The sequence below is a fragment of the Python bivittatus genome, unplaced genomic scaffold, assembly GCF_059951505.1.
Source record: "Python bivittatus isolate LINGU-HERP-01145 unplaced genomic scaffold, Pbiv_v1 ctg000330_np1212, whole genome shotgun sequence".
Lineage (NCBI taxonomy): Eukaryota > Metazoa > Chordata > Lepidosauria > Squamata > Pythonidae > Python > Python bivittatus.
Window position 1 is genome coordinate 58,415,204 of NW_028277058.1, and position 13,496 is coordinate 58,428,699.

Consider the following 13,496-nt stretch of genomic DNA (forward strand, 5'->3'; position numbering starts at 1 on the left):
CATTATTCAAAAAATGGCTAGGGATGCCTCTCCCCGTAAACTGATATCTGAGAGTTTTTACAGGTAGAAGCCCACTTCACCTACTGCTTCGTTGCAAGCAAACCATGTTGTGATTAGAGCGTGGGTTACAGTAGCAAGAACTTTGTGAGCTCAAACATTTCCTGGTTTTTTTCCCCTCCCTGTTCTCCAAAGACAGCTTGGCTGTGAGACGAAGGTCTTGCGTTTTTTCACTCAGCTTCTGCACGTTCACCATTCAGCCCGGCGGACGACCTGGAGGTGCCTTGGCAACGCGGTGCTTTCCGCCTCTTTGATCTGGGACTGTCGTGGCCTGCAAGGGAAGAGCGCACGTGCGGGTGTGAGCCTATGGATAATTGAACTCCGTGCTCAAGAAGGAACCGGGCCATGTTGGCAGCACACGGCTGTGTCGGAGTTTTGTAATCTAAATATTTATAGCCCACACTTTGGGTTCCATTTAAGGAACGTTCAGACCAGCTAACAGCATTCCCACCCAAACAAACCCTGGATAGAAAAAGAGATGCAGAAGTTAAACATTCAAATCAGGCAGCACTGCCCTAATAGGAGAGAGGAGGAAATGGCTCCATTAGACCAAGTGCCCTACCCAATAATATAGTCTTTATTGAGAATTAAATAGCATGAAAAAGAGATTGTTACAAGCTTCGCAAGGCAGGAAGTTGACAGGTCAAGTACCCGGGGAGAGAAAACTCAGAGATTCAATACGAAAACCAGAATTGGTGGCAATTTTCATTTCAGTACCACTTCACTGGGAAATAGGAGGAGAATGCTGGAGAATATACAGAACAGGAATGGGGAAATGTGTCCGTTTCAGATTCTGTCTTATTTCTCATTTTTGAGAATCTCTCTAGTTCTTTTAGTTGGATCTGAGAATTTTTATAAAAGAGTTTGCACAATAATATAGATGTATTTTGGTGCTTATTTTTCAAATATAGGCATTTTATTGAAATGGACATAATTTGTGTGCGTGCATGTGTGTAATATATATATAGATACAGATATATATTCCTCAAATAAGGCATTTCTGTACATTACTTTCATGAAATGGTGCATTTTTGTACAGGTTTTAATAAATAATAATACAGGAAGTCCTTGTTTAGCAACTGCCTCATTTAGCAATCATTCGCAGTTACGACGGTGATGAAAAAGTAACTTTACGACCAATCCTCACATTTACGACTTTTGCAGGTCTGTAAAACAAAGGAAAGCTAAAATCAGATCATAAAATTTAGTGCTTCACTTAGAGACTGAGTTGCCAATCCCAGTTGTAGTTGCTAAGCAAGGACTATCTGTAATAATAATGATTTATTAAATGTATATGCCACCTGACCCCCAGCGACTCTGGACGGTTTTCTTCTAATATATATTTTTAATAACCTAACAAACTGCAAAACTTGGAAAAGTCTACATTTTGAACAATAACTCTGTTCAGCAAGTGTATTGGTAAAATACTATGAAATTATATCAGTTTATATTCAGATGCAAACTGGCCCAAATTCCCCCTCATCACTAATGGAGGCTGAGCGGCCAGCATAAGGGTGCAGAAACGGCTTCTGGCAAGCAGAAAGTTTGGAAGTTGCTGTTCTGAATTCTGCAGAACTTCTTGGTTTCCATTTTTAACAGAAAACGTACTGCATCACAGTCTCTCTTCTTTTGCAGGTTGCACGGAGAGTCCCAAGACGGACAAGCTTTCTGCAGAGATTGGTGTGTAATATTCTAAGTGTGAATTGTTTTTCTTGCAAGAAATTGTCAGCAATCGCAGTCTCCTAACTTTGTAACAACCAAGACAAACTTGCATCGGGAAGTTTTCCCTAAAATGTGTACTATTTGAGCCATTCTTCTCAAGTCTTGTACAGAAACAAGAACCTATGAAGAATAAACAAATTTCGAAATCTTTCCTGCCTGTTACCGCTCTAGACTGGCCAAGGAATTGCAGGTGGTAGCACTCACCAGCTTGGCTGTTTCCCCCTCGAGAGCTAAGCAACGTCTGATGTGATTAGTGTTTGGAGGGGAGACCACAAAGATATCCCAGGACTATAGACTAGACTTGGGCACTGGAAAAAAACAACAACCATAGATTAACACAGCAATAGTGTTAGTGTTTAATCCTACAATGTCTATAGTGGGATTAAAAACTTATCTATGTCTGCAGACAGTGTTTGCATTTTTCTGGGTGTGCACAATGCATAGAATGATAAGCTGACTAAATATGACAGCCTGGTAAGACGGCCATTGCTGTGGACTCCTGTAATGGGCTAGGGGTTGACTAGATGATCTGAAATATTATATTCTGTTATTCTGTGAACATGTTAAAACACACACACACACACACACACACACACACACAAATCTCCAGTCAAGGTTAACATCAGCCAAGCTTCACATGGTGTATTAAAGCATCTTTTAAGTTTTTACCTGGCTTGGTTAAGCATGTTATAGGAACACAGCCGATCAATTCTGCAGTTTTCTCTGATCTTCTCATCACTTGACGGAACTGGGAGAAAGAATATATGTCTATTCATCCCCTTTTTAAAAAAGTTTTTCACCAGTCCTTTGCAGAACAATTTTGTCTAATGGACTGGTCAAATACGCCCCAGCACCTATTTGATGGCTCTGGAGCTAAGCCGTGATTGTGCTTTTGAAGTTCACTTGCAAAAAGAGAATCGTGTGGCATGAATGTACAATTTGCTTAAAAAAACAGAAAAGCAGCAGAAAAAATGAATTTAAATCCCAGTAGGTTTATCAAGCTGCTGTACTTAAAGGTCCCCAGTCTTCCAAATTGATTAAGAACATTAAAAATGCTGCCCTTGCTCTTCCAGTAATATCACTCCATAATTCACAAACGCCTCTGTGCTCCTGGGCCACTGAAAAGATTAGAAAAATAAATGTGGCCTCATGCATAAAATATTACTTGCCCCTGGTCTAAAGCATAGGAATTCCAGGAGCTGTAGTCCTAATCCACCTGGCTTGGAAATCTAAAGGAATGGACCTTTCTCCTGATTTACACCTGTGATACAGAACCCATGTTTTTGCAAACTTTTATTTATATCAAATGGGGCTCTAATCTCTTTATTATGCCACGTCTCTCTGGCACTGCTTTCATGTCATCTTCGGCTCATGACTGCAACAGGCTTAATTCATCCTGAGTTGTTCCAGTTTAGTTTAAGGATGAGGACCATTTGTACCAGTTTGACGGTGATACAGATCCATAAGGGCCGGGATGAGCCCATCACCTATTGATCATTGGGCTGGTGCTGAGCGTGCCCCCTCTGCTAGGCTCCAGACCGTTTTCTCCTGCCCCCCTTCTTTTTTCTAAATCAGGGGGTGGTGAAGCTACTCGGTAAATGAGTTTATAGCCTTACACCCCATCTTAAAACGAGCCACTTATAGCTGATCATAATGGGCTGTCGGAGTTGCAACTAGGCAAGAGATATCTCAGCCCACAGAAGGAATGGGGGTGGAGAAAGCATTCCAGAAGGGACCCTCCCTCATTCTCTGGAAACTAAAGAGACGTGCTTTCAGACTTGCAAGATTCTGTCCCATAACCTTACAATAAGGGTAGTGTTAGTATTCATGGTTTCGGTTTCCTGGCTAGACTACCTCACAGGGCTGCCACTGATGGGTGTGTTGATGTCTTCCTGGTAAAGTAAATGCTGTGGGTCTAGCCATCTGTCATTGCTGAGATCAGTGGGCGCTTTTCCACCCACCGGTGATGCTGACGAAGGAAGACGACAGCAAAGACAGAGTGTTTAATCGGTGGCTTTGCTTAACACACTCTGCGCACCCCAAAATCAGGACACCACCATCTGGCATCAAACCAGAACAGGGAGTCAGGATAGGGATCAGCAAGGGAGATGGCAAATTCTTTGCAAATTTAGTTTTCTGCTTTGCTGAGATTGGTGGAGGACGCTTTATCTGAACCGTGGGGAAAGGCCTGGTGTCTCTGAGTTTTCTAAGTGGGTGTTTCCATAAATGACACCCTTCGATGTAGAGCAGAAAAATAGTAAGCTGGTTCTAAAGGGTTCCTGAGAGGGTAATAACATGTCCTGCCATTGTGGAACGATTGCTGTGTCCCAACAGGAGACCCGGCCCCGTATGTCCGAATTCTCAGTGAAAGCCACGATAATTTCTCGTTACGCATTTACCACAGTCTCCTGCACTTTGGTGAACACCGGTTCAGAGGCTCGAGAAGGCGTCTTTGAGATGCAAATACCCGTCACAGCCTTCATCTCCAATTTTACCATGTAGGTGAGCGGTTTTGTCACAAAATAAGTGTAACGGTACGTGGGAATGACCTTGGGAGGCGGGAGGGAGAGCCGCAGACTGGAGAACCAGCATGTAAAAGGTATCTCAGCCCACAGAAGGAAAAGGGGCTTGGGAAGCATTTCAGAAGGGACCCTCCCTGGCCTTCCAGAGAGTAAAAGGAAAGGAGGGGAGAAATACTTTCAGTCTTGCAAGATCGTATTAATGTAACCTTACAATAAAGCTAGAGCTAGGATTTATGGTTGTGCTTCTTGTCTGGACTACCTCGAAGGGCGAACAATAAGAGATCTCTTGTTGCAGAGAAGGCTGTAAATAATGAAATAAAGCACAGTTTATAGGGAAATTGTTAGGTGCTAAAGGTGTTTGAATCCGCATGGGATTTTGCTCAGACTTTTTCTTTTTTTTTTAGCAAAATGCAAACTAATTCAGAAATGGGAGGGAAGAGAGTTAAGGCTGGATAAATGAAAAATGGGAAAAAAACAGACTCAATAGATTGATCCGTCAGTACCTGCCTTTCTACCTTTTTCTGCATATCCTTTTCTTTCCTGATTCCAGGATTATTGGCGGCAAAATTTATCATGGGGAGGTTATTGGTAAAGACTGGCTGCCCAGAGATAAAGAAAGGAAAAACAGATATTCAAAACCCACAGATGACAGGTAAGGACAGCATTGTCTTGGTTTAGAGCAGGGTTCCTCAACCTCAGCAACTTTAAGATGGGTGGACGTCAACTCCCAGAATTCCCCATGGCTGGGGAATTCTGGGAATTGAAGTCCACCCATCTTAAAGTTGATGAGGTTGAGGAACCCTGGTTTAGAGGACTATGGAGATCCAGTAACCTTGATGAAGGAATGCAAGAAGCATCAAGAGAAGGACAACTCATCCTGGGAAAGAAGAAGGAGTGAGAAAGAAAATCAAAGTATCCCTGCCTTGATTCTGTTGATATAAGAGGAGGCCGAGAAAGCTCTTCCTGGCTTTCAAGTTTCTGTTATTATACCCTATTACAACAAAGTAGAGTTTCAGTAGCCCTTGTGTTGTCTGTCTGAAGACCAGCCCTCCTTTTTAGAAATAAGAACCAGCAGCTTGAATTGCCCCCGGAAGCACACTGATAACCCCTTAGCATGTAGGGGCTGGACCCCATGGAAGGAGATCACCAGGGAATGTGGGCTGGGAAGTTGAAAAACAGCATCCTGGGAGAATGGAAGAAGGAAACGGCACAGTTATGCTCATGTAGTCACCACACGAAGACAATATCCACCCCCATTTTTTTTTTAACCCTTTCTCAGGAAGGTAACTCTTGGGAGGAGCTGGGACTTAGGTTGGTTTGACAGCTGTTGTCCCAAAGCTGGTGTCTTCCAGATGTGGTTGACTTCATTAGTGGTTGAATTGATACACCGCCCGCTCGCCAAGTGACTCTGGGCGGCTGATGTTGGACTACCACACCCACCTCTTCAGCCAGGCTGGCATCTTCTCCCTGCTCCTTCCCTCCCACTCTCACCAGTGGCCCCAGCACGCCTTGATTACTGGCATAGCAGGCAACGTGGAAAGACGTGTCCCTAAAAGGCTTTTGAATTCTTCTGGCAGAGAAAACCAAGTGGAGACGTTCAAAGCCTCTGGATTCATTCCTCGGAAGGGAGAAGCCACCTTCCTTCTGCACTACGAGGAGCTCCTCCAGAGACGGTTGGGGAAGTACCAGTACACGGTCAGCATCCGACCCCAGCAGCTGGTGGGCAAGTTACGGGTGGAAGTGAACATCCTGGAGAATTCGGGAATCAACTCTCTGGAAGTTCTGCCACTCCAAAATAACAAAGCCAAGGGAGCGGCGGGCAGCGAAGGTGAATAGATGAAATGCGTGCCACAAATCTTATTTATTTGTTAATAGTACGTCCTGCCTTTCATTCAGCAGCTCAAGGGGGCAACCTTGGCACTTCCTCCAACCGTTGTTCCCCACCACAACAACCCTGCAAGGAAGGCTGGATTGAGAGAGTGATTGGTCTGAAATCCCCCAAGGGTGCTTCTGTGGCTGAGAGGGGACTCAGACCTGGGTCTCCCTGCTGACATTCGGACCCTCTAACCCAGTGTTGTCCAAACTTGGCCACTTTAAGATGAGTGGACTTCAACTCCCAGAATTCCCCAGCCAGCATTCTGAATCTCCTGTTGGTCCTTGTTCTGCTCTGGGTTTGAACTGGGAACACATCTGCCCCTTTCTGAAACATAGCAAACTTTTAGTTACTAATGGGGTGCCAAGAACTGTGGCCCAACCAGCTAGAATATCCTGGAACTATTATCTCTCCTGATCCGGACATATCTGGCCTTTTTAGCTGTTTGCTCACATTTTGCTTGGACCACATCTGGCTTCTTCAGCACAATAAATGCTCGGCTACTAAACCTATCTTCAGTAGTCCTTCTTATGACGATAAATCTATGTGGGTTGATATTCTTGCAGGTACTTTCTCAGATTATAATCTCACTATTTTTGGTCAGCCTTCTCCAGCCTGGTGGGGTGCAGATGTGTGTTCTAAATTTCCCAGTAAACAGCTATGAGAGTTTGAAGTCCATACACTGGAGCACACTCAGTTAGGAATCATTGTTCTAGATCAGTGTTTCTCAACCTTGGGAACTTTAAGATGTATGGACTTCAACTCCCAGAATTCCCCAGCCAGCGTGCTGGCTGGGGAATTCTGGGAGTTGAAGTCCACACATCTTAAAGTTCCCAAGGTTGAGAAACACTGACCTAGACAGACCACTTTCTAACTTGATTCTTGGATTAAGCTTTTTCTCGGCATGTTGTAAGGCTTACGGAAACCTTTTTGTCAAAGCCAAACACGATGCAAAACCATTTTTTTACCATTTTTCCTGTTGAAGTAACATTTTAAAACAACACCTGCATCTTTATGCTTGTTTTCCATAAGAACTAATGTTCTTTTTCAACACAGATTCCTTTGCCATCCTGTTTCACTTCTATGACATCTGCATTCCACATCCCCAATGTGAAATGCCTGTGGAGGGAAAAAACGATTTATAAGAGAGGAGACTTTAAGCTTGTTCATTTGTCCTTTTTTATTTTACTGTTTTGTGTGTTATTTTATGACTAGTTCCAGGTCTATTTTTATTCTATTTTAGGATTGCATGATTATTTGAGGACCATTTTGTATGCAATACAATCTGATCTCTGATATCTTTGGATGAAGATTGGTTTATTCAACTTCTGAGCTAGACAGTGGGATTTATAGCCTTGCTCACTCTCTGGCTGTGTTCACACAACACACTTAACATTTGTTAGCATGTGTGTGTGTGCAAGTGCTCGGTGTGTTGTGCCAACCCAGCCTGTTTAACCTGAATAACATGAATTAGTATTGCCGGATTTCATCAAATGCACTGAACTACAAGCTAATTACAGTCCAGTGTATGTTACGAAACCTGAAAATGTTACTTCTGTAATCAGGTCAAGTTGGTTGTGTGAACATAACCCCCCTTTTGACCTAGCAAGCCAGGTTGTTGATCCAAGGTCCAAATAAGAAGCAAGAGGCATGCACTTTGATCTTCTTGGTGGTAGAAGAAGGCAAATGAGAAAGTAAAAGAAAAACGGTATTTCAGCTTCTGAGAATAGCGCTCCCTGAGTCCTCCCCATTTTCCCCTGAGAATGAGGTTATTTTGAGCTGAGTTTTTCCACCCAGCCACGCCAAGCCAGTTAGGAAGTTTTGCTGTTTTGAAGCGCTGGATCTCCTCCTGTTTGCTATAATACACTGAGGTTCCACCGCCTGCCTGGATTTTCCTGTCTGCTTATTTTCCTTGTTCCTTTTCATGCGGTCAGCTCTGTAATTCAAGGTGGAGCACAATCTTTTTGCTCAGAAAACACCATCCTTGGGTTTAAATGATTCAGGGCAGAACTAGGATGCAAGCTGGATGTCCCTTTCTCAGGCTTTAGAAAGCAGCCCCGTGAACTGAGCAAGGTTCCCTGGTCCCCAGATATTGTCATGCTGAATACTGGGCCAGAATCTGCCGTCCCATTTCCACGCATTTTTTCTTACTCCGGAAAAGAGGCACCTGTCTTTCCTTTGTTTTTTTATTAACTTAATAATATAGTAGAAAGCAGCAGCAAGCAAGCCTTGGTTGTTCTCAAAGTGCTAAGTAGGGTCAGATCTAGTTATATTTGGATGGGAGACCTCCAGGAATCCAGAGTTCTAGTTAGACTTTGATTGATTGATTGATTGATTGATTGATTGATTGATTGATTATGTGCCCTCAAGTTGTTTTCAACTACTAGCAACCACATACATAGATTTTCTCCATGATGATCTGTCTCTCACCTGGTCTTTCAGGTCTTCCAACAGCAGACTCATTGCTGCTGTAACTGAGGCCATCCACCAGGTCATCCTCTTCTTCTCTTTCCTCCCACCTTTCCCAGCCTTAGACCCTTCTCCAGAGAGCTGGGTCTTCTCATGATGTGTCTGAAGTAGGATAATTTGAGCCTGGTCATTTGCACCTCAAGTGAGAACTCTGGGTTGATAGTTCGGTGATCCATTTGTTTGTTTTCTTGGCTGTCCACCAATTCTCATGAGTCTTCCCCAACACCAAAGTTCAAAAGCATCAATACTCTTCCAATCCTACTTCAAAGTCCTACTCTTCCTTCCATAGAGGGTCACAGGGAAGACCACGGCTTGCACGATTCTGATCTTTGTAGTTATAGACACATCATGGCATCTGAATATCCTTTACAAGGCCTTCATGGCTGCTCTACCAAGTGACAGATTTCTTGACCGCTATAGATTAGACTAGGACATCAGAATAATATCCCTGAAGGTTTTGGCAAACCCCTTGCATATTGTTGCCAGGTTGGGGCCATGTAGTCATCAGAAACTGATCTTGACTCAAAGGAGACATTACCTTTATGATGAATTGGTTTGCTGTAAAGTTCAAGAATTAACAATACAAGTGAGGTTCTCACAATATATGTTACAGCACTGGAGTGTCCTTGTTCAGAGTTCCAGCATACACCATTTCATCCTTTTCCTTCCCACCCCATTTCCCATCCTAACATCCCCCCACATTGGTGGCATTCATAACTTATTTAACCTAGTTACTGAATTAATCCATGTTCTAGATTTGCCCAATGTGCTGAACCACAACTAACTCAGAAGTCTGGGTTTCTTCAACATTTTAAGCCACCAAAAAAAAAAAAAAAAAAACCCTAACCAAGATTACTCTAACCAGACTAGCATGCTGGGTAAATGCAGCTACTGGAATGCATCCAGCTTGTTACTGCAGTCGAAATCTCCTGCACACAAAGCATGCCAACTTCTCCTGGATTCTTTCTATCACATTTAGGGTGGAGTTTTGCTGTTGCACAGAGATAATATCATTGTATTATCTCCATGCATTGTATTATCTGTCTATTGTATGGAGATAATACTATTCTCCATACGATCTCTATTCCCTGAGATGGAGTTTGTTATTCATATAGGATGACTTTGCATACAGCTGTTGTGGATCTGGCTAGTGGATTGAAGAAAGCAATCAGACCTTCTGGCTGGATATGGCTTCCTAGTGGATGGATGACAATAGAGCAAAGTTCTCCAGCTCTTTGCTGGCATCCACAGTCTGAATTTCACGCCCAAAATTTCACACTGGCTGGGGAATTCTGGGAGTTGGTCACAAATCTGGAAGCTGCCAAGGTTGAGAAACACTGGTTTAGAAGGTAAGCAAGGTTAGGTTAATACCTGGATAGGAGACTACCATGAAATTCTAAGGTTGCAGGCCAGGAAAAACACCCTGAAATAAAGCAATTTCCATTGCTGCATTGATGCCAGGAAAACTGTTCTGATCTGTTCATGTAATTATCTAGGAGTTTGGGGTGTCCTTCCTTTTGTCTGTTACCTGGAATGGTGGGCAAAGAGGCTGCTATAAGATCCAGAACAAACCAAATATGAGTCTTGGAAGTTTACCAATCCTAAAAAAAATGCTCTGCTTCCTCAACAGACCCCCCCACTCCACCACCTTCAACAGTGGTTGGCCAGACAAAGACTTTGGCTAAAGTAACCTTCAGTCCCAATTTGGTTCAGCAAGCCAAGATTGCGAGGAACGGCATTCTAGGAGATTTTATCATCCGATATGATGTCAACAGAGAGCTGAGTGTCGGGGAGGTCCAGGTAGGTTGGAGACTGTCCTTCATCTCATTACTGGCTGTATGTTCACTGAAATGAATTCGAGCCAGGAACTTCTGCCAAGTGCTTCTTGGTGGGTGGGGGAGAAGAGTGATATTTATCAACGGCCTTAGTTTGACAACCTCCATATGCAGTTCTATGCAGAGAATTTTAATTGGATTTTTTTTCCAGCGTCTTATCTGTCTCCCTCCCTCCCACAACCTTTTTCTCCACTTTCACTTTTGGGCTCGCTTCTGTCCTAGGGAAGAGAATTGAAGGGAGGAAAAATAACTCTTTTGGAGGCTTCTGAGATTCCAGCCCTTTGGTCAAGCTTAGTCTGTTCCTTCAAAACTGCCGTCCTTTCCACCAGCCGTTGGCTCAGCAAATCGCTCTGTGGGGTCGTGCTCATTTCTGTGGGGTCTCCCAGGGTAGATTCCTCCTCCTTGATGCCTAAAGTATTTCCAGTTCATGCCACACAAAGACAACTCAGGAATGGGCAACCACCTCCTCCTCCTTCTGCCCTTAAAGATGTCTACAGCATCCAGGAGTTTTAATCAGGCATGATGCTGCTCCGTGATATTGGGCCTGATTTTGGTCCTCAGGGGAAAAACGTCAACCTTGAGATTACTGCATCATCCCAGGTCCATCAGAGCTACTCCATGGATCTGGAACTGAGGAGCAGGGCTGGGAAAGTGCCAATAAGGGGAGTGTGGTTGTGATCAGATCTTCTGGGATGGTTTACAAATGTTTCTTCTTTTCTGTGCTACTGTAGAGAACCATGGAGATGACCTTGAAGGGAATATTCAGAATCCATTAAGAAATAACTAGGGCAGAATCATTCCTTAAGCCCTGGGAAAGGTGATAGGGCTAGGAAGAAGCTCAGGCTGGATCGCCCCTGACTCAGTGGGGTATAGGAGGGAGGGAAGGGAAGAGATGGCCCAACTTGCAAGATTCTGATACTATAATTTATCTCAGTAAAGTAGATCTGTCCCTAGCCTACTTTTTGTCATGGATGCCAAGAAAGTTAAACAGCTAGTGTGTCCTCCCTGCCACATTTGTCCTTCTTTCTAATTGTCCGTGTCCTCCTTTGCCTGTTCAGATATCTGGTCACCCTCTGTAGGTTGCAAGTAATAGGCTGGCTTCTTTCCCCATCAATAAAAAAGATCCCCTGCCCTCTTGCAAAATCTTGACCCATTTTGGTGACTTCCTATGAGAATAGCAAAATCTCACCATTTGGGGAAGCATGGGGGAGCCCCAAAACGATTGCCAACACCTACTTAAAATAAATCCAACAGCTGCCTTTTGAGCAGAACTCAGGAGCAGATCAGGGGAGGGACAGATCATCGTGGAGAAAATCTACCTGTGTGGTTGCTAAGAGTCAACAACAACTTGATGGCATGTAATCCATCAATCAGAAGCAGGTTTCCAGCTGAATGCCTATTTAGAATTCCAGATTCTGGACTTGCTGATATTCAAGATTTGGCAGTACATGTAGGATTAAATTCCTGATTTTTCTCTCCTCATTTTGTTATCTCACCAGGTTTTGAATGGATATTTCGTGCACTATTTTGCGCCCAAAGATCTCCCTCCACTGCCAAAGAACATTGTCTTTGTCCTTGACAGAAGCGCTTCCATGGCGGGCACCAAGATGAAGCAGGTGAGAAACCTCATTTCTCAATGCCCAGGGGTGTGTGATTCCTGAGCAATGATTTAAAGGTGGCGAGATTCTTTTGCCCTGTCTGGGGTTTTAGCTTTCTGCGACCTGCTTTTCCATATTTTTGCCTTGCTTTAGACAGAAACTTTGCTCCTGGCTCTTTGACAGGATGAAGATAGAGTCCAGCTTGATCTGGTGACTATATAGCCATGTCCATGACAATCTCTTGGCAGCGAGATGAAAGTGTTTTGATGTTGCTTTCTTGGATTTTTTAAAAATTTAATTTCTTTTATTTTTTGTAACAAAAAAATCTCTGCAGGAAAAAAAGTTCTTTAAAAAAAAAAGAAAAGCACAAACTAAGAAAAGAAAAAAGAAAAAAATGATTTACTTATTTTTATACGTATCAATAGTCACTGTTAACCAATGAATTCATTACTATAATATGCACGATATAAAATATTATTGTAAGGTATCACAGAACCTCTGCCATAGTAACACATATTGCTGCATTCTTTGATTAGTAGAAAATATTTCCTTTTTCAAAAGAGGGAGATTGCTTCTTTGGCGTTTCTTCATTTTCTCAGTCTGGTCCAGTATTTCTCAACCTTGGCCACTTGAAGATGTGTGGACTTCAACTCCCAGAATTCCCCAGCCAGCCATGCTGGCTGGGGAATTCTGGGAGTTGAAGTCCACACATCTTCAAGTGGCCAAGGTTGAGATACACCGGTCTGGTCTAAGTCCCTGAGAATTTCCCTCCCAACTTCTAACCAGACCCAACTCTGCTTAATTTTCATCCCCAGACAAGCTCTTTGACTTCTGAGACAGGAAGGATACATTAAAGGTAATGATTTCATGAGATAGCGGAGCTATCTTCATTTTTCCCTCCCACCCCTAGAATAGCAATAGAAACAATTCAGTGGGTCAGGAACATGTTGCATCACCATCTAATTCTCAGCCTTTTGTATTCCTGTCATTATGTTGAATGCAGGTACCACAATCATCTGGTTTACATCACGGTGCAGCACACACTTCACCTTTCCCTCTCTCCCAGCAGATGCATGCAGTCTGAAAAATAGTCTTTTGGAATTGTATGGTTGGGAATAAGTTTTCAAGCAAAAGATTTTGTTTGGGAGCTGATCCACAGAGTTTAGTTCCAGGAGAACAAACTTTTGGGGGTTAAAAGTTGGTGGGATCTTTTGGTGACCATACCAGTCCATGGTCTTGATGAAAATCACATTCCCTCCTAGGGATGATTTTACTAAGAGAATAATAAAGTTTTGGACAACAATATTTGGGGGTGTGAGATTGTTGGCTTTTTCCCACTTGCACCTAATCATTATGAACATCTCCCAGGAATCTCTTTTCTTCTGCCTTGCCCACATGGCGTTGCCTTCATCTCATCCTC

The 13,496-nt window shown here is 43.3% G+C and overlaps 1 protein-coding gene across 1 annotated transcript in view; it reads left to right on the forward strand.

The window, feature by feature from the left end:
• The window catches only part of ITIH5 (inter-alpha-trypsin inhibitor heavy chain 5), a 42,052-nt gene that overhangs the window by 11,826 nt on the left and 16,730 nt on the right, over positions 1–13,496 (forward strand). The window contains exons 2-7 of the mRNA XM_088141414.1: positions 1,693–1,737; positions 4,114–4,277; positions 4,852–4,953; positions 5,879–6,129; positions 10,274–10,443; positions 11,978–12,094. Coding sequence (XP_087997540.1) covers positions 1,693–1,737; positions 4,114–4,277; positions 4,852–4,953; positions 5,879–6,129; positions 10,274–10,443; positions 11,978–12,094 — 849 coding nt within the window. The remainder of the gene's footprint in view (positions 1–1,692; positions 1,738–4,113; positions 4,278–4,851; positions 4,954–5,878; positions 6,130–10,273; positions 10,444–11,977; positions 12,095–13,496) is intronic.